This window comes from Lethenteron reissneri, chromosome 59, assembly GCF_015708825.2.
Source record: "Lethenteron reissneri isolate LAM-NWPU_2019-01 chromosome 59, ASM1570882v1, whole genome shotgun sequence".
Lineage (NCBI taxonomy): Eukaryota > Metazoa > Chordata > Hyperoartia > Petromyzontiformes > Petromyzontidae > Lethenteron > Lethenteron reissneri.
Genome location: NC_083837.1, coordinates 2,305,549 through 2,331,614, shown reverse-complemented (window position 1 = coordinate 2,331,614; position 26,066 = coordinate 2,305,549). Strand labels below are relative to the sequence as shown.

General features: G+C 56.9%; 1 protein-coding gene across 1 annotated transcript in view; it reads left to right on the top strand.

Annotated features, from left to right (window-relative positions):
* Window positions 1–26,066, top strand: part of LOC133357725 (protein furry homolog) — a 73,840-nt gene that overhangs the window by 9,474 nt on the left and 38,300 nt on the right. The window contains exons 4-14 of the mRNA XM_061575820.1: window positions 345–439; window positions 1,964–2,617; window positions 4,602–4,732; window positions 7,064–7,162; window positions 13,453–13,550; window positions 17,464–17,634; window positions 19,252–19,392; window positions 20,411–20,683; window positions 21,599–21,763; window positions 22,349–22,423; window positions 23,303–23,473. Coding sequence (XP_061431804.1) covers window positions 345–439; window positions 1,964–2,617; window positions 4,602–4,732; window positions 7,064–7,162; window positions 13,453–13,550; window positions 17,464–17,634; window positions 19,252–19,392; window positions 20,411–20,683; window positions 21,599–21,763; window positions 22,349–22,423; window positions 23,303–23,473 — 2,073 coding nt within the window. The remainder of the gene's footprint in view (window positions 1–344; window positions 440–1,963; window positions 2,618–4,601; window positions 4,733–7,063; window positions 7,163–13,452; window positions 13,551–17,463; window positions 17,635–19,251; window positions 19,393–20,410; window positions 20,684–21,598; window positions 21,764–22,348; window positions 22,424–23,302; window positions 23,474–26,066) is intronic.

Below are 26,066 nucleotides of genomic sequence, written 5' to 3'. Positions count from 1 at the left end.
CGGAAGCCCACTGGGGAGCTGTGGCACTTTTGCATCATCAAGCTGGACGAACTCGTTTCTTTATCACTGCATTTGTGTGTTTTGTTTGTTGGCCTTTTTGCCCGCACCTCCGATTTCGCACGGTTAGCTACGTACGATGCGAAAGAAGTTCAGCGCACGCGCGCGCGCACCAGGGAGACAAGGGCAACCGGGCGTAGTTTCTTACCACCCGCCCTGCTCGTGCGCCGCGCCGTACCGTGCCGGCCTTCGTAGGTGGTGCTACACGCCCAACGGCACTTGCCCCGATGGTCCGTTGCAGGCTACACGGGATCTTTGTCCTTTGGTCTGGCCGTGTCCTTGCGCAGGGCTACGTGATGGAGATGATGCTGACGTTGGAGTCGGCCATCTACACCATCGTGGAGGCTTCTAAGCAAGGGGAGGTGCTCACCTCCTTGTCCAGGTAGGCGCGGGCGAGAGATGCATTCGCACGGCCGTAGAGTCTGTCTGTAATGAGAGCCTATGTCCGGCTCACGTGGTGATTGGCCCTGCCGGTCCTGCTCTACAGCCAATGGGGGGAGAGCCTGGGAGCATGGCTCTGGCGTGATCGAGGGATGTCAGCTAGGATGATTGGTTCTGCTACTCTTGGCCTCAGCCAATGGGAAGACAAGTCGGGGCGTGGTCCCGGGAGTTGATGGAGCAATCTGGAACATTCGGCGCAGGCTGTTGAGGATTGGCAGGAGCGTACCACGTGACCCAGGCGTTAAATAAGGGGAGAGAGGAGAGACACGTGGTCAGACAAGGAATGAAGAGAGAGAGGGGGGCCACGCGCGAGCGGGGCTCCGAGTGCCACGTAGCGATGCGTCTCTTGCGGTCTGTCTGCCCGCTCCCCGTTGCCTGCCAGCAACGGGGAGTACTTGTGAACTGAGGAAAGTAAATTAAAGAACCGATTCCACAAGCTGTCTCCACGGTGTTATTACATGTCCGTCAACTACACAGGTTGTCATCACGGCTAAAGTCGCTCCAATCTAGAGGCTCGCCCTCTCTCTCTTTTTTTTTTCCACAGTCAGAGGAGACAAGAAGATGCTCGGTGTAGTCGGCACTTCGCTTCGTTCATCATTTCGTTTTTTTTGTTTTTTTTAATGCTTTGCTTTACGTAAACCTACCCCTCCCCCCCCCCCCCCCCCCTATTTAAATGAAAGATTTAACAAAAGATTTCACGCTCTGCTCTCCTTACCCCTTTTCTCTCTGTCTACCCCCCCTCTCTACCCCCTCTCTCTACCCCCTCTCTCTCTACCCCCTCTCTCTCTACCCCCCTCTGTGACCCCCTCTCTCTCTACCCCCTCTTTCTCTACCCCCTCACTCTCTAACCCTTCTCTCTCTAACCCCCTCTCTCTCTAACCCCCCTCTCTCTCTGCCCCCCTCTCTCTCTACCCCCCCTCTCTCTCTACCACCCCTCTCTCTCTGCCCCCCTCTCTCTCTACCCCCCCTCTCTCTCTACACCCCCCTCTCTCTCTACCCCCCTCTCCTCTCTACCCCCTCTCTCTCTGCCCCCCTCTCTCTCTGCCCCCTCTCTCTCCCCCCTCTCTCTACCCCCTCTCTCTCTACCCCCTCTCTCTCTACCCCCCTCTCTCTCTACCCCCCCTCTCTCTGCCCCCCTCTCTCTCTACCCCCCTCTCTCTCTCCCCCCCTCTCTCTCTACCCCCTCTCTCTCTACCCCCTCTCTCTCTACCCCCCTCTCTCTCTACCCCCCTCTCTCTCTACCCCCCCCTCTCTCTACCCCCTCTCTCCTCTAACCCCCTCTCTGCCCCCCTCTCTCTCTACCCCCTCTCTTCCTACTTCATGACGCTCTCTCTCTCTTGCTCTCACCCTCTCTCGCTCGCTCTCTCTCCCGCTCTCTCTCCCGCTCTCTCACTCGCCCTCTCACTCGCTCTCTCTCACTCACTCACTCGCTCTCTCTCCATCTCTCCTGACGCAACCTCCCCAGGTCCTCATCTCCCGACCCGTCGCTCGTTCCTCCGCCCAACCCCAACCTCGCCATCAGCCGCAAGAGCACCGGGCAGCTCAACCTCGTCGCCGGCGGCGTCGGCGTCAACCACACCTCCCACCTATCCTTCCAGGCCTCCGGCCACCACCACCGTAGCAACTCCATGCCCAAGCGCTTCGGCCCGGCGGACCGGCTCCCCGAGCCGAGACGGAGCGCCACGCTCGACCGCCTGGAAGCCAGGGGGGGCGCCGGCTGCTATTCTCGAAGTCACCTGGGCACGATCGTGGCCGCTGGCCTCCACCTGGGCAAAGCCCACAGCCTGAGTTCGTTACGCGAGGGGCACGCGGACCTGGGACCGCAGCTGCAGCAGCACTATCAGCAGCAGCAGCACTATCAGCAGCAGCAGCAGCACTATCAGCAGCAGCAGCAGCACTATCAGCAGCAGCAGCAGCATCAGCAGCAGCAGCAGCATCAGCAGCAGCATCATGCCTACCAGCCGAGCGTGCAGATTCAGTTCAACCAGCAGCACTATCAGCAACAGCAGCCGACGGTGGTGACTGCGGCAGACTCGTCAGCGCTGCTAGTCACGCTGTTCTGGATCGGCGTTGCGCTCCTTGACTCCGACTACGACACGGAGTTCACGATGGCGCTCAGGTATGCGGCCCCCTTAGCTCCTCCTCCTCCTCTTTCCCCGCTCCCTTCCCCCGCTGCCATCGATGCGATCGGGGAGGGGGGAGAAGAAAAAAAAACTTTGAATGATCGCAATGTTGATAATTGTTTTTTTACCCTTTTATATTGCATAGACCACAATACCTGCGGTCGTAATGCAAACAAAAAACACAACTCTGATAATGTATGTGCACTGTCCTTGAAGTTGATTGGTCCACACCCGAGACAGCTTTCCTTAGAGCCTAGTCTCACATGGTGTTGGACCAGATGACGCCAAACGGCGCACAACTCAAAGACAATGCACCATCAGAGTATGAGAGCTCGGGCAAACAATTTACATCATTGGAACCTCCTTTGCCAGTAGCAAAATAGGATAATTGTTTTTTTACCCTTCTATCTGGCAACAAAACTGACACTTTTTTTTTACAAGGAGTCATGTTTGCATTGACCACAATACCTGCGGTCGTAATGCAAACAAAACACACAACTCTGATAATGTATGCACTGTCCTTGAAGTTGATTGGTCCACAGATTTCCTAAGAGCCTAGTCTCACATGGTGTTGCGCCTTTTGGCATCATCAGGACCTCATAGTCACTGACTCAATGTGACATGGCCATCGTGACCCACTGAGAGAGAGATAAAGAGACACCCAGAACCAGGGTTCGAAGCCAGGTCCTCATAGCCACTGACTCAATGTGACATGGCCATCGTGAACCCACTAAGAGAGAGATAAAGAAACAGCCAGACCCAGGGCTCGAACCCAGGACCTCATAGCCACTGACTCAATGTGACATAGCCATTGTGAACCCCTCCAAGAGAGACCCCCAGACCCGGGGTTCGAACCCAGGTCGTCATCGGCGCTGAATCGGCGTCTCCGGGCCGTGAGCCGACTGGGGCTGGCTCTCTGGCTCGCTCGGCGTTTGGTCGTGTGGCTCTGTGTGCTCACGCCTGAGGGAGGTCGTGCCGCGTGTGTGTGTGTGCGTGTGTCTTTGAACAACCGTGGGGAGTGGTGGCGCACAGGTTAGCGCGTTGCGCTACGAACCCGGCGACCCGGCGGTCGATTAGCGCTCACGGCGAACACCGGTGACGATTATCTGAACCGGTCCTGGGCCTCCCGTAGGTCGACTCAGCCTCAAATGAGTACCTGGTGCGGTGTAAAATCATCGCTACTGGGGAGACAAAGGCGGTCGGGCGTGGTGCTGGCCACCCCACCCCCTCGTGTGCCGTTCCGGCCTTCATAGGTGCTCGCTAACAGCACTTGCCCCTACAGTCTGTCAAGGCTATACGGGAGATCTTTGTCTTTGAACATCCGTGGGGAGTGGTGGCGCACAGGTTAACGCGTTGCGCTACGAACCCGGCGACCCGGGGTCGATTAGCGCTCACGGCGAACACCGGTGACGATTATCCGAACCGGTCCTGGGCCTCCCCTAGGTCGACTCGGCCTCAGTTCAGTACCTGGTTCGATGCGTAAAAACATCACCGCTAGGGAGACAAAGGCGGCCGGGTGTGGTGCTGGCCACCCCCACCCCCCTTCGTGAGCTGTGCCGGTCTTCATAGGTGCTGCTACTCGCTAACAGCACTTGCCCCTACAGTCTGTTAAGGCTACGCGGGGGATCTTTGTCTTTGGGGAGCGGTGACGCAGCGGTCGGCGCTACGCCGCGCTACGAACTCGGCCACCCGGGTTCGATTCCCGCTCACGGCCAACACCGGTGACGATTTTTGGAACCGGTCCTGGGCCTCCCCTAGGTCGACTCAGCCTCACACGAGTACCTGGGGCGGTGCGTAGTAAACCTCGCCACTGGGGGAGACTAAGGCGGGTGAGAATGGAGCTGGCCACCCACCCCCCTCATGCACCGTTCCGACCTTCGTAGGTGCACGCTAACAGCGCTTGCCCCAACAGGTTACACGGGGGAGGACGCTATCTTTGTAAGTTGAACACGACGGCTTTGTCTTTGTCCCGACGCGCAGGCTGCTGGACAGGCTGCTGGGCCCACAGGGCCTGGAGCTGGGCGTGGAGGAGACACGCGACCGCCTGCACAAGGCCATGTCCCAGCTCAGCTGGTCCAGCTTCCCAGGCATACAGCCCCTGCTGCTCAAAGGTGCGGGGCTTTGGGATGCGTCAGAGGTCGCAAACGGGTTTTGATTCAATTTCGATTTAAAGCTTCTTTCGTGACTGCAGGGATTCATCTTCTTGGTTCTTTCGGTAAAGTCACGTAGAAGGGAAATAATAAAATAATAAAAATTAAACATAATAAAATTTCGATTTAAAGCTTCTTTCGTGACTGCAGGGATTCATCTTCTTGGTTCTTTCGGTAAAGTCACGTAGAAGGGAAATAATAAAATAATAAAAATTTAACATAATAAAAGAATTCTCACGACGTTTCGGCCACAACGCAAGCAGCCGTCCTCAGGTGGAGAACAGGTCTGTCGGGGAGACAGCGAGAAATATTTTATTATGTTTTATTTTTATTATTTTATTATTTCCATTCTACATGACTTTACCGAAAGAACCAAGAAGAGGGTTTTGATTCCTTACCCGTACCCGGCCGCACCAGGGTCGCAAACGGTACCCGTACCCTACCCGAAATGAGTAACAAACGGTTACTCACCGGTGACTCACGGCCTACCTGTACACAGCCGTACCCGTACCCTACCCGTACCCGGCCGGGTATCGGGTAGGGTACGGGTATCGGGTACCCGATTGCGACCTCTGGGATGAAGCCATGTTGCAGGCGCGGGTGGGTTGATTCTAGGAACTTGAATTGTGAGAAGAGACAAGACGTTGGGAAATGAGTGACAAACGGTGACTCACCAGTGACTCACGGCCTACCCGTACCCGGCCGCACCAGGGTCGCAAACGGCTACCCGTACCCGGCCGGGTACGGGTAGCCGGGTATCGGGTAGGGTACAGGTATCGGGTTCCCGGTTGCGACCTCTGGCATGCGTTGCTGGCGGTACCCCCACACTTTGCCCCCGCCGCGCACGTGACCTTACGTACGCACGTATGTTGAGCTTCTCTCGCGACGCACGTAGCCGGCCGTGCTCATGGGAGGTGCGGGAGCTGCCTATTGCGGAGTGATTATGGTGTGCATCCGCTGTTGGGTTGCGCACGGAGGCTGTGGTGAGTCTGTGGGTCTCTGTGTGATTCTGTGGTGGTGCTGGTGGCGGTGGCGGCGGTGCTGCTGGTGGTGCTGGTGGTGCTGGCTTTGATGGTGGCAGTGCTAACTTTGGTGGTGGTAGTGTGGGTGGTGGTGCTGCTGGTGCTACTGATGGTGATGTTGGTGTTGCTGGTAGTTGTGGTGGTGATGGTGGTGGTGGTGATGGTGGTGTTGCTGGTGGTGGTGATGCTGCTGCTGATGGTGATGGTGGTGGTACTGGTGGCGGTGGCGATGTTGGTGATGGTGGTGTGGTTGGTGTTGTTGGTGGTTGTACTGTTGCTGGTGGTGGTGATGATGGTGCTGCTGCTGTTGGTGGTGGTGGTGGTGTGGTTGGTGTTGTTGGTGGTTGTGCTGTTGCTGGTGGTGATGATGCTGGTGCTGCTGCTGGTGGTGGTGTTGCTGGTAGTTGTGGTGCTGTTGCTGGTGGTGATGCTGGTGCTGCTGCTGGTGGTAGTGGTACTGGTGGTGGTGGTTGTGCTGCTGGTGCTGCTGGTGGTGGCGGTGGCGATGTTGGTGGTGGTGTGGTTGGTGTTGTTGGTGGTTGTGCTGTTGCTGGTGGTGATGATGCTGGTGCTGCTGCTGGTGGTGGTGTTGCTGGTAGTTGTGGTGCTGCTGCTGGTGGTGATGCTGGTGCTGCTGCTGGTGGTAGTGGTACTGGTGGTGGTGGTTGTGCTGCTGGTGCTGCTGGTGGTGGCTGGTGGCGATGTTGGTGGTGGTGTGGTTGGTGTTGTTGGTGGTTGTACTGTTGCTGGTGCTGCTGCTGCTGGTGGTGGTGGTGGTGATGTTGGTGGTGATGTTGGTGTTGCTGGTGGTTGTGCTGCTGCTGCTGATGGTGGTGGTACTGGTGGTGGTGGTGATGTTGTTGGTGGTGATGTTGGTGGTGGTGGTGGTTGTACTGCTGCTGGTGGTGGTGATGGTGGTGGTGGTACTGGTGGTGGTGGTGGTGGTGATGTTGTTGGTGGTGATTTTGGTGTTGCTGGTGGTTGTGCTGCTGCTGGTGGTGGTGATGGTGATGGTGCTGGTGCTACTGATGATGGTGGTACTGGTGGTGATGTTGGTGTTGCTGGTGGTTGTACTGCTGCTGGTGATGGTGGTGGTACTGGTGGTGGTGATGTTGTTGGTGGTGATTTTGGTGTTGCTGGTGGTTGTGCTGCTGGTGGTGGTGATGGTGCTGGTGCTACTGATGGTGGTGGTACTGGTGGTGATGTTGGTGTTGTTGGTGGTTGTACTACTGCTGGTGTTGTAAACTTCATTGTTGTTTGCCGCCTGTAGGTTTCACCTCCGCCAGCACGCTGGATCTGACCGTGCAGCTGCTGGGAAAGCTGACCGCCGTTTCGCGCACGGCCATCGTTGACCCGAGCCAAACCACCGGTACGGACGTTCCATCCCTCCCCCCCGCCCCCCGCCCCCCGCCAAGGCAGCCCCCCAGTGGAACTTGTCCCTGTGCATCACACAGTGACTCAGCTCCGAGCCTGCGAGATTGACGGAAAGCTGTCGTGTTGTTGAAGCATCTTGATGTCATACAACAAGAGCGATGATTCCATGCTGCAGCGATTAGTCTCTGTGCATCACACGGTGACTCGGCTCCTAGCCTGCGAGATTGACGGAAAGCTGTCGTGTTGTTGAAGCATCTTGATATCGTACAACAAGAGCGATGATTCCATGCTGCAGCGGTTAGTCTCTGTGCATCACACCGTGACTCGGCTCCTAGCCTGCGAGATTGACGGGAAGCTGTCGTGTTGTTGAAGCATCTTGATATCATACAACAAGAGCGATGATTCCATGACCATTCAGACGCCGTCTTTCCGACAGACCTGTTCTTCACCCGAGGACGGCTGCTTGCGTTGTGGCCGAAACGCCGTGAGAATTGTATTTTATTATGTTTTATTTTTATTATTTTATTATTTCCCTTCTACGTGACTTTACCGAAAGAACCAAGAAGATGAATCCCTGCTGCAGTCACGAAAGAAGCTTTCAATCGAAATACTTCTCCGTACTTTTAAGTTTTCGTTCCATCGGTGTCCGTGTCGTCGCGGGTGACGCTCGCCGATTGAATCTTTTATTTTTCCCCCGATTGGCACTTCGGTGAAGCGCTCTTCCCCGTAGGGGTTGCGTTCTTTCCGGGCAAATGCTGCCCCTCCCTCCGTCAGCGATGACGTCTACGGCAAAGTGAACGCGCTGGTGGCGATAAATGACGTAGTCGACGATGAACTTTTGACGAGATACGAAGTCACCACTGCTGCCGTCACTGCTACGCACACCGCGCAGTGAGATGGCGAAGAGGGTTACGCCACCGCCGCCGCGTTACGGTATTGCACCGCGTTACGGTATTGCACCGCGTTACGGTATTGCACCGCGTTACCGTATCGTTCCGCGTTACCGTATCGCACCGCACCGCTCGACCACGCGGCTCAAGAAAGTAGTTCTTCGTCAAACGCTCAGAAACCGCGTTGTAGCGGTGTTGCGTTTCACGTTACAACAGACGCGTTCCGCTTTATAACGGTACGCGCGTTTTAACAGTGTCGCGTTTCACATTATGACAGACGCGTTCCACGTTATAACGGTGTCGCGTTTCACATTACAACAGACGCATTCCACGTTATAACGGTGTCGCGTTCCGCCTTATAACGGCGGTACGCTTTCCGCGTTTGGCGAATGAAATAACCGCGTGAATGCGATCGCCGCGCGCGTCATAGCGAGGGCTGTAGGCCTCCTGTAGCCATTCTTGAACATTTCCTCCCTCCTCCTCCTCGTTGTCGCATTCAATGCAACGGTGGGTTTTCCGTCAAACTTCAAGTGATTTTTGAAAATATTTTTTCGTCACCGTAATTTGCAATGAGAGTGCTCCAATTAATCACCGCGCGTACGTACATACGCGCTAATCGTGAACGATGGCGCGTCCGCCAATCCTCCCGCCCGCCCGCCCGCCCGCCCACGCCAAATCCCATTTAATCAAAACGGGCTCGCGGTGATGAATCAGCCCACGCGACGACGGGACCGGCGAATCAATTTGTGATTTCACTTTACGGACGGCACCGCACCCCCCCCACCCCGTCACACTGCCGGCGACGAGTGGCCCGGACCACGCCCCGGCTTCAGCCGATAGTCCGCACCGGGTGCAAATTTTTGAGGCCGAGTCGACCTAGGGGAGGCCCAGGATCGGTTCAGATGGTCGCGTGTTGGTGGACGTGAGCGGGAATCGAACTCGGGTGGCCGGGTTCGTAGCGCGGCGCGCTAACCACCCACCCACACACCCACACACACACCCACACACACCCACACACTCACACACTCACGCACCCACGCACCCACGCACCCACTTACGCACCAACCCACCCACCCATGCACCCACCCACGCACCCACCCACACACCCACCCACGCACCTACCCACGCACAAACCCACCCACACACCCACCCACGCACCCACCTACCCACCCACGCACCCACTCACGCACCAACCCACCCACTCACGCACCAACCCACCCCCGCACCAACCCACCCACCCACGCAAAAACCCACCCACCCATGCACCCACCCACGCACCCACCCACACACCAACCCACCCCCGCACCAACCCACCCACCCATGCACAAACCCACCCACCCATGCACCCACCCACGCACCCACCCACACACCAACCCACCCCCGCACCAACCCACCCACCCATGCACCCACCCACGCACCCACCCACACACCAACCCACCCCCGCACAAACCCACCCACCCATGCACTCACCCACGCACCCACCCACACACCAACCCACCCCCGCACCAACCCACCCACCCATGCACAAACCCACCCACCCACACACCAACCCACCCCCGCATCCACCCACCCATGCACGCACCCACCCACCCACGCACCCACCCACAAACCCACCCACGCACCCACCCACGCACCCACCCACACACCAACCCACCCATGCACCCACCCACCAACTCACCCACTAAATCGGAAATCCACTCATGCAAAGACAAAGACAAAGATCCCCCGTATAGCCTTAACAGACTGTAGGGGCAAGTGCTGTTAGCGAGCACCTATGAAGGCCGGAACGGTACACGAGGGGGTGGGTGGCCAGCACCACGCCCGACCGCCGTTGTCTCCCAAGCGGCGATGTTTACACACCGCACCGGGTACTCATTTAAGGCTGAGTCGACCTAGGGGAGGCCCAGGACCCTGTTCAGATAATCCTCACTGGTGTTAGCCGCTCAATCAACCACTCGCTCACTCACTTCACCCACTCACTCACCCACTCACTCACCCACTCAGTCAACCACTCGCTCACCCACCTCACCCACCTACTCACTCACCCACTCAGTCAACCACTTAGTCAACCACTCGAACCCGGGTCGCCAGGTTCATAGCGCAGCGCGCTAACCGCTACACTACCGCTCCCCACACACGCACACACACACGCACGCACGTACGCGCGTCAAGGGCAGGCTGCTGATTTCTGATGTCGTTAGCATTGATTGCATAGACATCCCCGCGATGTTTGGCGAGTGCTCGATTTGATTAAGGACCCCGCGCGAGTCTCGGCGGGACCGCCCGTCCCGTCAGAATCCGAATTTTTATTTTCATCCCGGAGGAAATCCTGATGAGTCGCGAAGCTCTTGTTCGGCGGTGGTTGATCCACGCGATAAGCCACAAGCCATGCCCTGCATGTTACCGTCATTCGGCTCGTTTGCCCGGGAAAGCCTGCCTTGTTCTTGGTTCTTTCGGTAAAGTCACGTAGAAGGGAAGTAATAAAATAATAAAAATAAAACATAATGAAATAATTTTCACGACGTTTTGGCCACAATTATTGCTTCCCTTCTACGTGACTTTACCGAAAGAACCAAGGAGATGAATCCCTGCAGTCACGAAAGCTTTAAATCGAAAGCCTGCCTTGTTTTGTCAATCCCTCCACCACCCGTCACGGCCCCAGACGAATCGAGTTGTCGCGCGGCGAGCAAGCGTTGTGGGTCTCTCGCTCACCCACTCAGTCAACCACTCAGTCAACCACTCGCTCAGCCACCTCACCCACCTACTCACTCACCCACTCAGTCAACCACTCAGTCAACCACTCGCTAACCCACTCACTCATCCACCTACTCACTCACCGACTCAGTCAACCACTCAGTCAACCACTCTGTCAACCACTCGCTCACCCACTTCACCCACCTACTCACTCACCCACTCAGTAAACCACTCTGTCAACCACTCTGTCAACCACTCGCTCACCCACCTCACCCACCTACTCACTCACCCACTCATTCAACCACTCAGTCAACCACTCGCTCACCCACCTCACCCACCTACTCACTCACCCACTCAGTCAACCACTCAGTCAACCACTCGGTCAACCACTCGGTCAACCACTCGCTCACCCACCTCACCCACCTACTCACTCACCCACTCAGTCAACCACTCAGTCAACCACTCGCTTACCCACTTCACCCACTCACTCACCCGCTCGCTCACTCACTCACCCACTCAGTCAACCACTCAGTCAACCACTCGCTCACCCACTTCACCCACTCACTCACCCACTCACTCGCCCACTCACTCACCCACCCACTCAGTCAACCACTCGCTTACCCACTTCACCCACTCACTCACCCGCTCGCTCACTCAGTCAACCACTCAGTCAACCACTCGCTCACCCACTTCACCCACTCACTCACCCACTCACTCGCCCACTCACTCACCCACCCACTCAGTCAACCACTCGCTCACCCACTTCACCCACGCACTCACCCACTCACTCATATACTCACCCACTCACTCACCTCATCCACTCACTTTCCTACTTCACCCACTCACTCACCCACTCACTCACCTACTCACTCACCTACTCACCCACTCACTCACCTTTGGTGAGTTAAGGAACGTGGGTGGCCAGCACCACACCCGGCCGCCTTTGTCTCCCCAGTCGCGTCGCGATGTTTACACACCGCACCAGGCACTCATTTGAGACTGAGCCAACCTAGAGGAGGAACAGATAATCGTCACTGCTGTTGGCCGCGGGCGGGAATCGATCCCGGGTTGCCGAGTTCGTAGCGCAGCGCGTTCACCGTTACACTACCGTATTGACTCACAAAGACAAAGATCCCCCCCCTCCTATTATAGCCTTAACAGACTGTAGGGGCAAGTGCTGTTAGCAGCACCTATGAAGGCCGGCACGGCACACGAGGAGGATGGGTGGCCAGCACCACGCCCGGCCGCCTTTGTCTCCCCAGTGGCGATGTTTAATACACACCGCACCGGGAATTCATTTGAGGCTGAGTCGACCTAGGGGTGGCCCAGGACCACTTGGGATAATAGTTGCTGATGTTGGCCGTGAGCGGGAATCGAACTCGCGACGCCGAGTTTGAGGCGCTGCTATGCGCTAACCGCTACGCCACCGCTCCCCAATACAAAGATAAAGACAAAGATCCCCCGTATAGCCTTAACAGACTGTTGGGGCAAGTGCTGTTAGCGAGCACCTATGAAGGTCGGCACGGCACACGAGGGGGTGGGTGGCCAGCACCACGCCCGGCCGCCTTTGTCTCCCCAGTGGCGATGTTTGGACAAATGACTCGCACACACTTACTCACTCTCTGCAGGACAGGGGCAGAACATACAAACTCGGCACGGGAATCGAACTCGGCTTCCACGGGCGGAGAGCGGATTTGGATCGATCGTTGCGACGTCGTTTTATCCAGACGCCGGCTTGAAGCATCGCCAATTCCCAGGCAGCAGCAGCAGCAGCATCCGTGCCTTTACGCTTCGCTGCAAATGCAATTTCCTTAAATGCAGTTTTCAATTCCATCTGCTCAACGGCACGCACTTATCCAAGTAATGTTGTTCATTTTTCAATATCAATATGGATTAAAAAAGCAATTCTCATTTTATTTTTTTCGTTTTTTTTGCCGTTAATATTTCACAGAGCAGCCACTATGATAATCAGAATATGTATTTGGACTTGATGAATCCGATGAGCTGTGAAGCGCTTCTTCACAGATGTCCCAGTAAGGGGCACGTGATCAGAACGTCATAACGACAAACGGTACAAAAACACGGACAGTTGTGCAAAGTGCAAAAAATGTAAACAACTTCTTGGTTCTTTCGGTAAAGTCACGTAGAATGGAAATAATAAAATTTAAAAAATTAAACATAATAAAAAAAAAATATTATTTTTTTATTATGTTTTATTTTTATTATTTTATTATTTCCATTCTACGTGATTTTACCGAAAGAACCAAGTCACGTAGAATGGAAATAATAAAATAAAAAAATAAAACATTTTTTTAAATATTATATTATTTTTTTATTATGTTTTATTTTTATTATTTTATTATTTCCATTCTACGTGACTTTACCGAAAGAACCAAGAAGATGAATCCCTGCAGTCACGAAAGCTTTAAATCGAAATCTAAACAAGTCACTCAAACACTTACAAATACAACACTAAACCATCCACATCCTACCCAGGCAAACGCCCCACCGAGGCGTTAATTGATCTTCCTACCCCCCCCTCGCACCTCCGATTATCATGGTCAACTAGGTACGGTGCGAAAGAAGTCCAGCACGCGTACATTCGCATGCAACGCGGATCTCTCAACAGCACAACTCGTGATGATGGTGAACTTTCATCATCGTCGTAATCGCCGTTCTCTCCTCCGGGTTTGTCACGCAGGATTCCCTCTCAACGTGCTGTTTCTGCTCCCATACCTCGTCCAGAACTTTGACAGCCCCACGGAGTTTTGCCGGGAATGCGCTGACAACATTTCCCAGGTGAGAGGGAAGGGGGGTGGGTGGTTAAGGGACTCGTGCGGTTACAACCGGGTCATCGGGTGAGATAAAACCGGTACAAGCCTGTAGAGACACCCATAGACTCACAGAGTAATGGTTAGTGCACCTTAGACTCACACAGAGACACATAGACTCACATAGACACCCATAGACTCACATAGAGACACATAGACTCACACAGACACCCATAGACTCACATAGAGACACATAGACTCACACAGAGACACATAGACTCACACAGACACCCATAGACTCACATAGAGACACATAGACTCACATAGAGACACATAGACTCACACAGACACCCATAGACTCACATAGAGACACATAGACTCACACAGAGACACATAGACTCACACAGAGACCCATAGACTCGCATAGACACCCATAGACTCACATAGACACCCATAGACTCACAGAGTAATGGTTAGTGCACCTTAGACTCACACAGAGACCCATAGACTCACATAGACACCCATAGACTCACATAGAGACACATAGACTCACACAGAGACACATAGACTCACACAGAGACACATAGACTCACACAGAGACACATAGACTCACACAGATACCCATAGACTCATCACACAGAAACCCATAGACTCACATAGACTCACAGAGTAGTGGTTAGTGCACCTTAGACTCACACAGAGACCCATAGACTCACATAGACACCCATAGACTCACATAGACACCCATAGACTCACAGAGTAATGGTTAGTGCACCTTAGACTCACACAGAGACCCATAGACTCACATAGACACCCATAGACTCACATAGAGACACATAGACTCACACAGAGACACATAGACTCACACAGAGACACAGACTCACACAGAGACACATAGACTCACACAGATACCCATAGACTCATCACACAGAAACCCATAGACTCACATAGACTCACAGAGTAGTGGTTAGTGCACCTTAGACTCACACAGAGACCCATAGACTCACATAGACACCCATAGACTCACATAGAGACACATAGACTCACACAGAGACACATAGACTCACACAGAGACACATAGACTCACACAGAGACACATAGACTCACACAGAGACCCATAGACTCACATAGACACCCATAGACTCACAGAGTAATGGTTAGTGCACCTTAGACTCACACAGAGACCCATAGACTCACATAAACAACTCTGATGATGATAATGATATGCACTGTCCTTGAAGTTGATTGGTCCACACCCGAGACAGCTTTTCTTAGAGCCTAGTCTCCATTGGTGTTGGACCAGATGACGCCAAAAGACATACAACTCAAAGACAGCGCACTATCAGAGTATTGAGAGCTCGGGGTAAGCATTTACACTATGAGACCTCCTTTACCAGTGGCAAAATATAGTGGTAGGTTTTTACCCTTTCAACTGGTACAAAAACTGACACCTTGATACAAGGCATCATTATTATTATTTTTGCATCGTACGGGACGGTGACCGCCCATCTCTCCCTTGTGCCCACCCCCACCACCACCCCCACCACCCCCCCCCCCCACCACCACCACCACCCCCACCACCCCTCACCACCACTACCACCACCACCCCCACCACCCCCCCCCACCACCACCCCCCACCTCCACCACCACCACCACCCCCCACCACCCCCCACCACCCCCCACCACCCCCCCCCACCACCACCTCCACCACCACCACCACCACCACCCCCACCACCCACCACCACCTCCACCACCACCCCCCACCACCCCCCACCACCCCCCACCTCCACCACCACCCCCACCACCCCCCCACCACCACCACCCCCACCATCCTCCACCACCACCTCCCACCACCACCCCCACCACCCCCACCACCCCCACCACCACCCCCCACCACCCCCACCACCCCCACCTCCACCACCCACCACCACCCCCACCACTCCACCACCACCACCACCCCCACCACCACCCCCACCACCACCCCCACCATTCCCACCACCACCACCCCCACCACCTCCACCATCTCCACCACCACCACCACCCCCACCACCACCCCCCACCACCTCCCACCACCACCCCCACCACCACCACCCACCCCCACCACCCCCACCACCCCCACCTCCACCACCCCCACCTCCACCACCCCCCACCACCCCCACCACCCCCACCTCCACCACCCCCCACCACCCTCACCACCCCCACCACCACCCCCACCATTCCCACCACCACCACCCCCACCACCCCCCCACCACCACCACCCCCACCATTCCCACCACCACCCCCACCACCTCCACCACCCCCACCACCTCCACCACCACCACCTCCCCACCACCACCACCCCCACCACCACCCCCACCACCCCCACCACCACCACCCCCACCACCAACCCCACCACCCCCCACCACCACCACCCCCACCACCACCCCCACCACCCCCACCACCCCCACCACCCACCCCACCCCCCACCACCCCCACCACCACCACCCTCCACCACCTCCACCACCCCCACCACCCCCACCACCCCCACCACCCCCCACCACCACCCCCCACCACCACCACCACCACCACCCCCACCACCCACCACCACCTCCACCACCACCCCCCACCACCCCCCACCACCCCCCACCACCCCCCACCTCCACCACCACCCCCCACCACCACCACCCCCACCATCCTCCACCACCACCTCCCACCACCACCCCCACCACCCCCACCACCACCCCCCACCACCCCCACCACCCCTACCTCCACCACCCACCACCACCCCCACCACCCCCACCACCACCACCCCCACCACCACCCCCACCACCACCCCCACCATTCCCACCACCACCACCCCCACCACCTCCACCACCACCACCACCCCCCACCACCACCCCCACCACCTCCCACCACCACCACCACCCCCCCACCACCACCCCCACCACCTCCCACCACCACCACCACCCCACCACCACCACCACCCCCACCACCACCACCCCCCCACCACCACCACCCCCCACCACCACCACCCCCCACCACCCCCACCACCCCCACCTCCACCACCCCCACCTCCACCACCCCCCACCACCCCCACCACCCCCACCTCCACCACCCCCCACCACCCTCACCACCCCCACCATTCCCACCACCACCACCCCCACCACCCCCCACCACCACAACCCCCACCACCACCCCCACCATTCCCACCACCACCACCCCCACCACCTCCACCACCCCCACCACCTCCACCACCACCACCTCCACTACCACCACCACCCCCCACCACCACCCCCACCACCCCCACCACCACCACCCCCCACCACCCCCACCACCACCCCCACCACCCCCACCACCACCACCCCCACCACCCCCACCACCACCACCCCCACCACCACCCCCACCACCCCCACCACCCCCACCACCACCACCCCCCCACCACCCCCACCACCCCCACCACCACCCCCCCACCACCCCCACCACCTCCACCACCCCCCACCACCCCCCACCTCTACCACCACCACCACCTCCACCACCCCCACCACCCTCACCACCCCCACCACCCCCACCACCACCACCCCCACCACCCCCACTCCCCACCACCCCCTCACCCCCACCACCCCCACCACCCCCACCACCACCCCCACACCCCCCACCACCCACCACCTCCACCACCACCCCCCCCCTACCCCCACCACCCCCACCACCACCACCCCCACCACCACCCCCACCCCCACCACCCCCCACCACCCTCCACCACCTCCACCACCCCCACTCCCCACCACCACCACCCCCCCCACCACCACCACCACGCCCACCACCCCCACCACCCCCACCACCCCCACCACCACCACCACCCCCCACCACCCCCCACCACCCCCACCACCACCCCCCCCACCCCCCACCACCACCACCACCCCCCCACCCCCCCCCACCCCCACCACCCCCACCACCCCCACCAGGTGTGTCTGGAGGAGAAGACGATCAAGCTGGCGAACCTGGCGCACGTCATGAGCCTCTACCGCAACGGCAGCTACACGCGCGACTACGTCAACTGGGTGAACGTCGTGTGCCGCTACCTCCACGACTCTTTCTCCGACTGCACCTTCGACCTCGTCTCTTACCTGGCGGAGGTGACGCGGGGGGAGGGCGGGGGGGGTGGGCGGTGGGGGGGGGCGGAGAGGGGTATTGTGCCCCCCACACACCGCCACCTCAACCACTCTGCGCGCGAGATCGCGCGAATGTTATTGCGTCGGTAACCCACCAACGCCCGACAGAGGTCGCAACCGGGTACCCGATACCCGTACCCTACCCGTACCCGTACCCGGCCGGGTACGGGTAGCCGTTTGCGACCCTGGTGCGGCCGGGTACGGGTAGCCGGGTAGGCCGTGAGTCACTGGTGAGTAACCGCTTGTCACTCATTTCCCAACGTCTTGTCCCAATCAAGTTCCTAGAATCAACCCACCCGCGCCTGCAACATGGCTTCATCCCAGAGGTCGCAACCGGGTACCCGATACCCGTACCCTACCCGATGCCCGGCTACCCGTACCCAGCTGGGTACGGGTACGGATAGGCCGTGAGTCACTGGTGAGTAACCGTTTGTCACTCATTTCGGGTAGGGTACGGGTACGGGTAGGATCCGGCTACCTGTACCCGGCCGGGTGACTCCCCTGTCATTACCTCCCGTGGCCACCAGTCCCTTCGCATTCACAACTGACTCCCCTGTCATTACCTCCCGTGGCCACCGGTCCCTTCGCATTCACAGATGACTCCCCTGTCATTACCTCCCGTGGCCACCAGTCCCTTCGCATTCACAACTGACTCCCCTGTCATTACCTCCCGTGGCCACCGGTCCCTTCGCACTCACAACTGACTCCCCTGTCATTACTTCCCGTGGCCACCAGTCCCTTCGCACTCACAACTGACTCCCCTGTCATTACCTCCCGTGGCCACCAATCCCTTCGCACTCACAGCTGACTCCCCTGTCATTACCTCCCATAGCCACTAGTCCCTTCGCACTCACAACTGACTCCCCTGTCATTACTTCCCGTGGCCACCAATCCCTTCGCACTCACAACTGACTCCCCTGTCATTACCTCCCGTGGCCACCAATCCCTTCGCACTCACAACTGACTTCCCTGTCATTACCTCCCGTGGCCACCAGTCCCTTCACACTCACAACTGACTTCCCTGTCATTACCTCCCATGGCCACTAGTCCCTTCACACTCACAACTGATACCCCTGTCCATTATCTCTCGTGCTCACTTGTCCATTCGTACTGTAGGCTGACTCACCTGTCATTACCTCCCGTGGCCACCAGTCCCTTCGCACTCACAACTGACTCCCCTGTCATTACCTCCCATGGCCACCGGTCCCTTCGCACTCACAACTGACTCCCCTGTCCATTATCTCCCGTGGCCACCAGTCCCTTCACACTCACAACTGACTCCCCTGTCATTACCTCCCATGGTCACCAGTCCCTTCGCACTCACAACTGACTCCCCTGTCATTACCTCCCATGGCCACCGGTCCCTTCGCACTCACAACTGACTCCCCTGTCCATTATCTCCCGTGCCCACTTGTGCATTCGTACTGTAGGCTGACTCACCTGGCATTACCTCCCGTGGCCACCAGTCCCTTCGCACTCACAGCTGCCCGTTTGCATCCCTCGCCCCAACACATCTGTTGAAGGCCGTGACGGACGGACGGAGGGGGGGGATCTTTGTCTAATTTTTGACGTGCGTCTCAGCTTTTGGACAAGGGCCTGCCGAGCCTGCAGTCAACTCTGCTGCAGATCATCTACAGCCTGCTGAGCCACGTGGACCTCTCGGCTGTGCCCGGCAAGAAGTTCAACGTGGACGTCATCAAGATCATCGGCAAATACGTGCAGGTGAGGTCGCTGAAACTCGAGGAGTGTTTGTTTATTTTTCCAGGCAAGGCGCACACCGAGCGGCAAACGGTAGCTCAGCGAAGTGGCTGAGCATCGTGTGGAAGTTTAATGCAGCCAAACGCTCCGCGTGATGCTGATTCTAAAATGTGGAGGGGAAAGAACGGAGGAGCCGGAGAAGAATATACGCGACCACGGGGAGAGAGAGAGAGACACGCAAACTCCAAATATACAGCAGCAGGCATCGTCAGGGTCGGGATCGAACCCACGACCTCCTGTAGACCAGGCGAGGTAGTCAACATCTCATCACGGAGAGAGAGAGAGACACGCAAACTCCAAATATACAGCAGCAGGCGTCAGGGTCAGGATCTAACCCACGACCTCCTGTATACCAGGCGAGGTAGTTAACATTTCACCACGGAGAGAGAGAGACACGCAAACTCCAAATATACAGCAGCAGGCGTCAGGGTCGGGATCGAACCCACATGACCTCCTGTAGACCAGGCGAGGTAGTTAACATCTCACCACGGAGAGAGAGAGAGACAAACTCCAAATATACAGCAGGCGTCAGGGTCGGGGTCGAACCCACATGACCTCTTGTAGACCAGGCGAGGTAGTCAACATCTCCAAGCAACCGCGGTTCCGCTTTAATTGCGCGAAGGGTCCTGTCTGCCGCAGTGTCAATATTGGCGGTGCGATACGGTGGGAGGTCAGTTTTTCACGATAAGACGATTATCGCGATGTGAGTTTCCCATCGCTTTGTAATTATATTTCACCCTACCTCCTGAACGTCTCACTCATCCTCCTCCGTATCTCGCTCAATGTCCCACTCCTCCTCTCACTCAATGTCTCACTCATCATCATCGTCATCCCTCTGTCCCTCACTCAACGTCTCACTTGTGCTTCTAATTCTGACCCGGTTTCTTCCCTCCCATCACTCCTACCACTCATACTCGGACCACTCCTCCCCCACCCCTCACCCCCCCCCACCCCCCCCCACCCCCCCCCCCCCCCACGGCAGAGCCCCCATTGGCGTGAGGCACTCAACATCCTGAAGCTGGTGGTGTCGCGCTCCGCCAGCCTGGCCACTCCGCTGGAGGCGATGGCGGCGATGGCGGCGATGGCGGCGCCGATGTCGGCACGGGGGGGGCCGCCCCTCCCCGCCGAGCTGGCGGGGGGAGCGATGCCGTTACCGGCGCTCCCGCCGGAGACGGGCGCTCACAACAAGCTGTGGGGCTCCACTTCTAAGGAGCTGCCGGGCAAAACGCTGGAGTTCAACTTTGACATCTCGGAGGTGAGCGGTGCTGCGGGTGAGCGCGGGTGAGCGCGGGTGAGCGCGGGTGAGCGCGGGTGAGCGCGGGTGAGCGCGGGTGAGGGGCAGAGGTCGCACACGGGTTTTGATTCCTTACCCGTACCCGTACCCGGCCGCACCAGGGTCGCAAACGGGTACCCGTACCCAGCCGTACCCGTACCCGTACCCGGCCGGGTATCGGGTAGGGTACGGGTATCGGGTAGGGTACGGGTATCGGGTAGGGTACGGGTATCGGGTAGGGTACGGGTATCGGGTAGGGTACGGGTATCGGGTAGGGTACGGGTATCGGGTAGGGTACGGGTATCGGGTAGGGTACGGGTATCGGGTAGGGTACGGTTATCGGGTAGGGTACGGGTATCGGGTAGGGTACGGGTATCGGGTAGGGTACGGGTATCGGGTAGGGTACGGGTATCGGGTACCCGATTGCAACCTCTGGGATGAAGCCATGTTGCAGGCGCGGGTGGGTTGATTCTAGGAACTTGAATTGTGAGAATATTATTATATTATTTTATTATGTTTTATTTTTATTATTCTATTATTTTCCTTCTACGTGACTTTACCGAAAGAACCAAGACGAAGAGACAAGACGTTGGGAAATGAGTGACAAACGGTGACTCACCAGTGACTCACGGCCTACCCGTACCCGTACCCGGCCACACCAAGGTCGCAAACGGGTACCTGTACCCGGCCAGGTACGGGTAGCCGAGTATCGGGTAGGGTACGGGTATCGGGTACCCAGTTGCGACCTCTGGTGAGGGGCGAGCGAGCGAGCGGGCGGGCGAGTTGGGGCTAGTGAGGGTCGCTCTCCAACTCGCCCACGGTGTACGAGAGCGCGCCGGAGTATCGCCGTGATGACCCTCGCTCGTAACGTTAACCCTCGCACGCTGGCGCCGACAGACGCCGGTGATTGGCCGCAAGTCGACGGACCAGCAGGCGCGCCCCGGCGCGGAGAACAAGGGCAAGTGCGGCATCGCCGTGACAAGGAGCACCTCCTCCACCTCGTCGGGGTCCAACTCCACCGCCCTCGTCCACGTCAGCTGGAAACGACCCCAGCTCTCTCAGGTGACACCCCTACCCCCCCCCCCCCCATCACCCCCCCCCCCCTGCATTCCACCCCGCCGATGCACATCGCCGGATTCGAACCGCGAACATCCGGCCCGTGTCACCGCCCGTGTAAAAAAAATTGAATAAACAAGTATAACCCGTAAAAAAACTAAGTTTTTCACTCTAAATCCTTTATATGCATGGCGGCTAGAGTCCTCTCGTCCTCTGGCTTGAGATGGCTGTCACCTATGGGTCAGATGATTGCATGGCAGCCTTAAGCAATTGGTAATTAAATATAATATTTCTGTCCTAAAAAGTGTAAAATTTTCGAACAAAAAGTTTTCACGAACATTAATTGTCTCGCACAACGAGTCTGTGTGCAAAATGTCAGCTCGATTGGATCACGGGAAGTGGGTTAAAAAACGACCGAAATATTTGCACGGTCCTAAGCAAGCAAGCAAGCGAACTTAATATAAAGGATTTAAAAAGTATTTACCGGGGCGGCCTGCCGGTTTTGCCCTCATTGCCACGCGCACGGAATCTCGCCGTGGCCTCCCCCACCTCTGACGGGATTCCGGAAACGGTGCGGTCGCTCTTTCGCAGAGGCGGACAAGAGAGAAGCTGAGCAACGTGTTGTCGCTGTGTGGGCAGGAGGTGGGATTGACCAAGAACCCTTCGGTAAGATGCCACGTGACACTCACTCACCCACTTACCCACCCATTCACCCACCGACTTATCCGCTCACCCACCCACCCACTCACCCACGGACATTACACATGCATCCGCTCACCCACGCAGCAATCCACTCACCCACCCACTCACTCACCCACCCAATCACCCACCCACCAAATCCCCCACCCACCCACCCAATCCACCACCCACCCACTCACTCACCCACCCACTCACTCACCCACCCACCCATCCACCAACTCACCCACCCACCCACTCACCCACTAACCCACCCACACACCCACACACCCACCCACCCACTCACCCACTAACCCACCCAATAACCAACTCACCGACTCACCCACCCACTAACCCACCCACCCACTCACCCACCCACTCACCAACTCACCGACTCACCCACCCACTAACTCACCCACCCACCCACTCACCCACCCACTCACCCACTCATCCACTCACCCACACACCCACTAACCCACCCACCCACTCACCGACTCACCCACCCACTCACCCACCCCCCCACTCACCCACCCAATCACCCACTCCCCCACCCACCCACCCACTCACCCACCCACTCACCCACCCACCCACCCACCCACTAACCCACTCACCCACCCACCCACTAACCCACCCACCCACCCACTCACCCACCCAATCACCCACCCACCCACTAACCCACTAACCCACTCACCCACCCACTCACCCCCCCACCCACTAACCCACCCACCCACTCACCCACTCACCCACCCAATCACCCACCCACCCACTAACCCACCCACCCACTCACCCACCCACTCACTCACCCACCCACCCACTCATCCACCCACCCACCCACCTTGGCGATCTGGTGTGACGGCGTCTCCTCTGCAGGTGATCTTCTCGTCGAGCGGCGACCTGGAGATGGCGGAGCACCAGGCCAGCCTCGTGGCGCCCGCCGAGGAGCCCATGTGCGACCCCGACCTCGACGAGACCTTCAGCGAGCAACATTTCGGCGTCTTCAAGGACTTCGACTTTCTCGACGTTGAGCTGGAGGAAGCGGAGGTGAGAGTTGGCCGGGAAGGAAAGGAAGGAGAGAAAACAAGTATAACCCGTAAAAAAACAAAGTTTTTCACTATAAATCCTTTATATGCGTGGCGGCTAGAGTCCTCTCGTCCTCTGGCTTGAGAATGCTGCCACCTATGGGTCAGATGATTGCATGGCACCATTAAGCAATTGGTAATTAAATATAATTTTTTGTCCTAAAAAGTGTAACATTTTGGTTGGATCACGGGAAGTGGGTTAAAAAACGACCGAAAGATTTGCACGGTCCTAAGCAAGCAAGCAAGCAAGTGAACTTAATATAAAGGATTTAAAAACCTCTCCCCGCGAGCTGGATTCGTCGTTCCATCTCCACGGTGAACGTGGGGTTTTCCCGGTCGCGTTCCGCCCCTTGAAGTGTAGCTACTGCTTGCCGACCGTTACCGCGGTCGTTGTTTTAATGCCATCGTCGTTTTAACCGTGGGCCGTCCATTTAACAAGGTTGTCACTGTTTGTCAATGCTGCCAGCGGGCGTGCCCCCTGAGGCTAGATCAACACAGCAGCAACAACATCGCCACCCTCCTGGCAGACTGACACACAGGGACAGCTGCCACCGAGGGCGCCCCTAGGCTAGACAACACAGCAGCAACAACATCGCCACCCTCCTGGCAGACTGACACACAGGGACAGCTGCCACCGGGGGCGCCCCTAGGCTAGACAACGCAGCAGCGGCAACATCGCCACCCTCCTGGCAGACTGACACACAGGGACAGCTGCCACCGGGGGCGCCCCTAGGCTAGACGCAGCAGCAACAACATCGCCACCCTCTTGGCAGACTGACACACAGGGACAGCTGCCACCGGGGGCGCCCCTAGGCTAGACCACACAGCAGCGGCAACATCGACCCCCCCTATTGTGGGAAGCTATCGCAGCCCGTGTCTGTGAAACACAGGGTCGCGTTGCTCCTTCGTGATGCTTCATGATGCTTGGCCTGCGCTATGAGAACAATGAACAATAATTTAGTAGCAGACGTACAAAATTCGAATGATGGTTATTTACCCAGTGGTCCTGGTTTTCCGAATGGCTTGATGAATTGTGTCTTTCCTTTGCTCTCTTGCCTCGCAGGAGCTCCTGGTAAGGGTAGCCTGTGCGCTCACACACGCACAGGCAGACACAGACACACACACAGACACATACGCGCACACACACACAGACACACACACGCAGACACATATGCGCAGACACACATACAAAACCACACAGACACCAATACAAATACACACACACACGCAGACACACACACGTAGACAAACACGCGCAGACACACATGCAAAACCACACAGACACCAAGACAAATACACACACGCACACACACGCAGACGCGCAGACGCATACGCGCAGACACACATACAAAGACACACAGAAACCAAGACAAATATGCACACACACCAAAACAAAGACACACACACATGCTTGTAATGCAGTGTGATGTCTCCCAAACATGCACGTGCTCATCGCTTAGTACTTGGACACGTGAATGTGCATGTGTGTGTGCGTGCCTGTGTGTGCGTACCTGTGTGTGTGTGCATGTCTGTGCGTGTGTGCGTGCCTGTGTGCGTGCCTGTGTGTGCGTGCCTGCGTGTGCGTGTCTGTGTGTGCGTGTCTGTGTGTGCGTGTCTGTGCGTGTGTGCGTATCTGTTTGTGTTTTCGCGCGTACCTGTGTATATCTGTGTGTGCGTGCTTATGCATACCGATGTGTGTGTGTGCATGAGGGGAGCGGTGGCGCAGTGGTTAGCACGCTGTGCTACAAACCCGGCGACCCGAGTTCGATTCCCGCCCACTGTCAATTACAGTGGTGAAATATTTAACTTGGTCCTGGGCCTTCCCTAGGTCGACTCGGCCTCAAATGAGTACCTGGTGTGGTTTGTAAACATCGCCACTGGGGAGACAAAGGCGGCCGGGCGTGGTGCTGGCCACCCACCCCCTCGTGTGCCGTGCCGGCCTTCATAGGTGCTCGCTAACAGCACTTGCCCCAACAGTCTGTTACAGGCTACATGGAGGGGGGAAGTTTAATTATTCTGATGCGACCGGGTGGCTCAGAGGTCAAGAGACTCAGAACCTGAAACCGCCGAGATCCTGGGTTCAAATCCGGGGTCACAGTCACGATTTAACCTCATTTGCCACTAAAAAATATAAAAAAAAAAAATTTTTACCCTTCTATCTGGCAACAAAACTGACACCTTTTTTACAAGGAGTCATGTTTGCATAGATCACAATACCTGCAGTCATAATGCAAACAAAAAACACAACTCTGATAATGTATGCATTTTGGCGTCATCTGGTCCAACCCATGTGAGACTAGGCTCTAAGGAAAGCTGTCTCGGGTGTGGACCAATCAACTTCAAGGACAGTGCGCATACATTATCAGAGTTGTGTTTTTTGTTTGCATTACGACTGCAGGTATTGTGGTCTATGCAAACATGACTCCTTGTAAAAAAGGTGTCAGTTTTGTTGCCAGATAGAAGGGTAAAAAAAACAATTATCATACTTTTTTACTGGCAAATGAGGTACCAATGGTGTAAATGCTATCCCCGAGCTCTCCTACTCTGATGGTGCA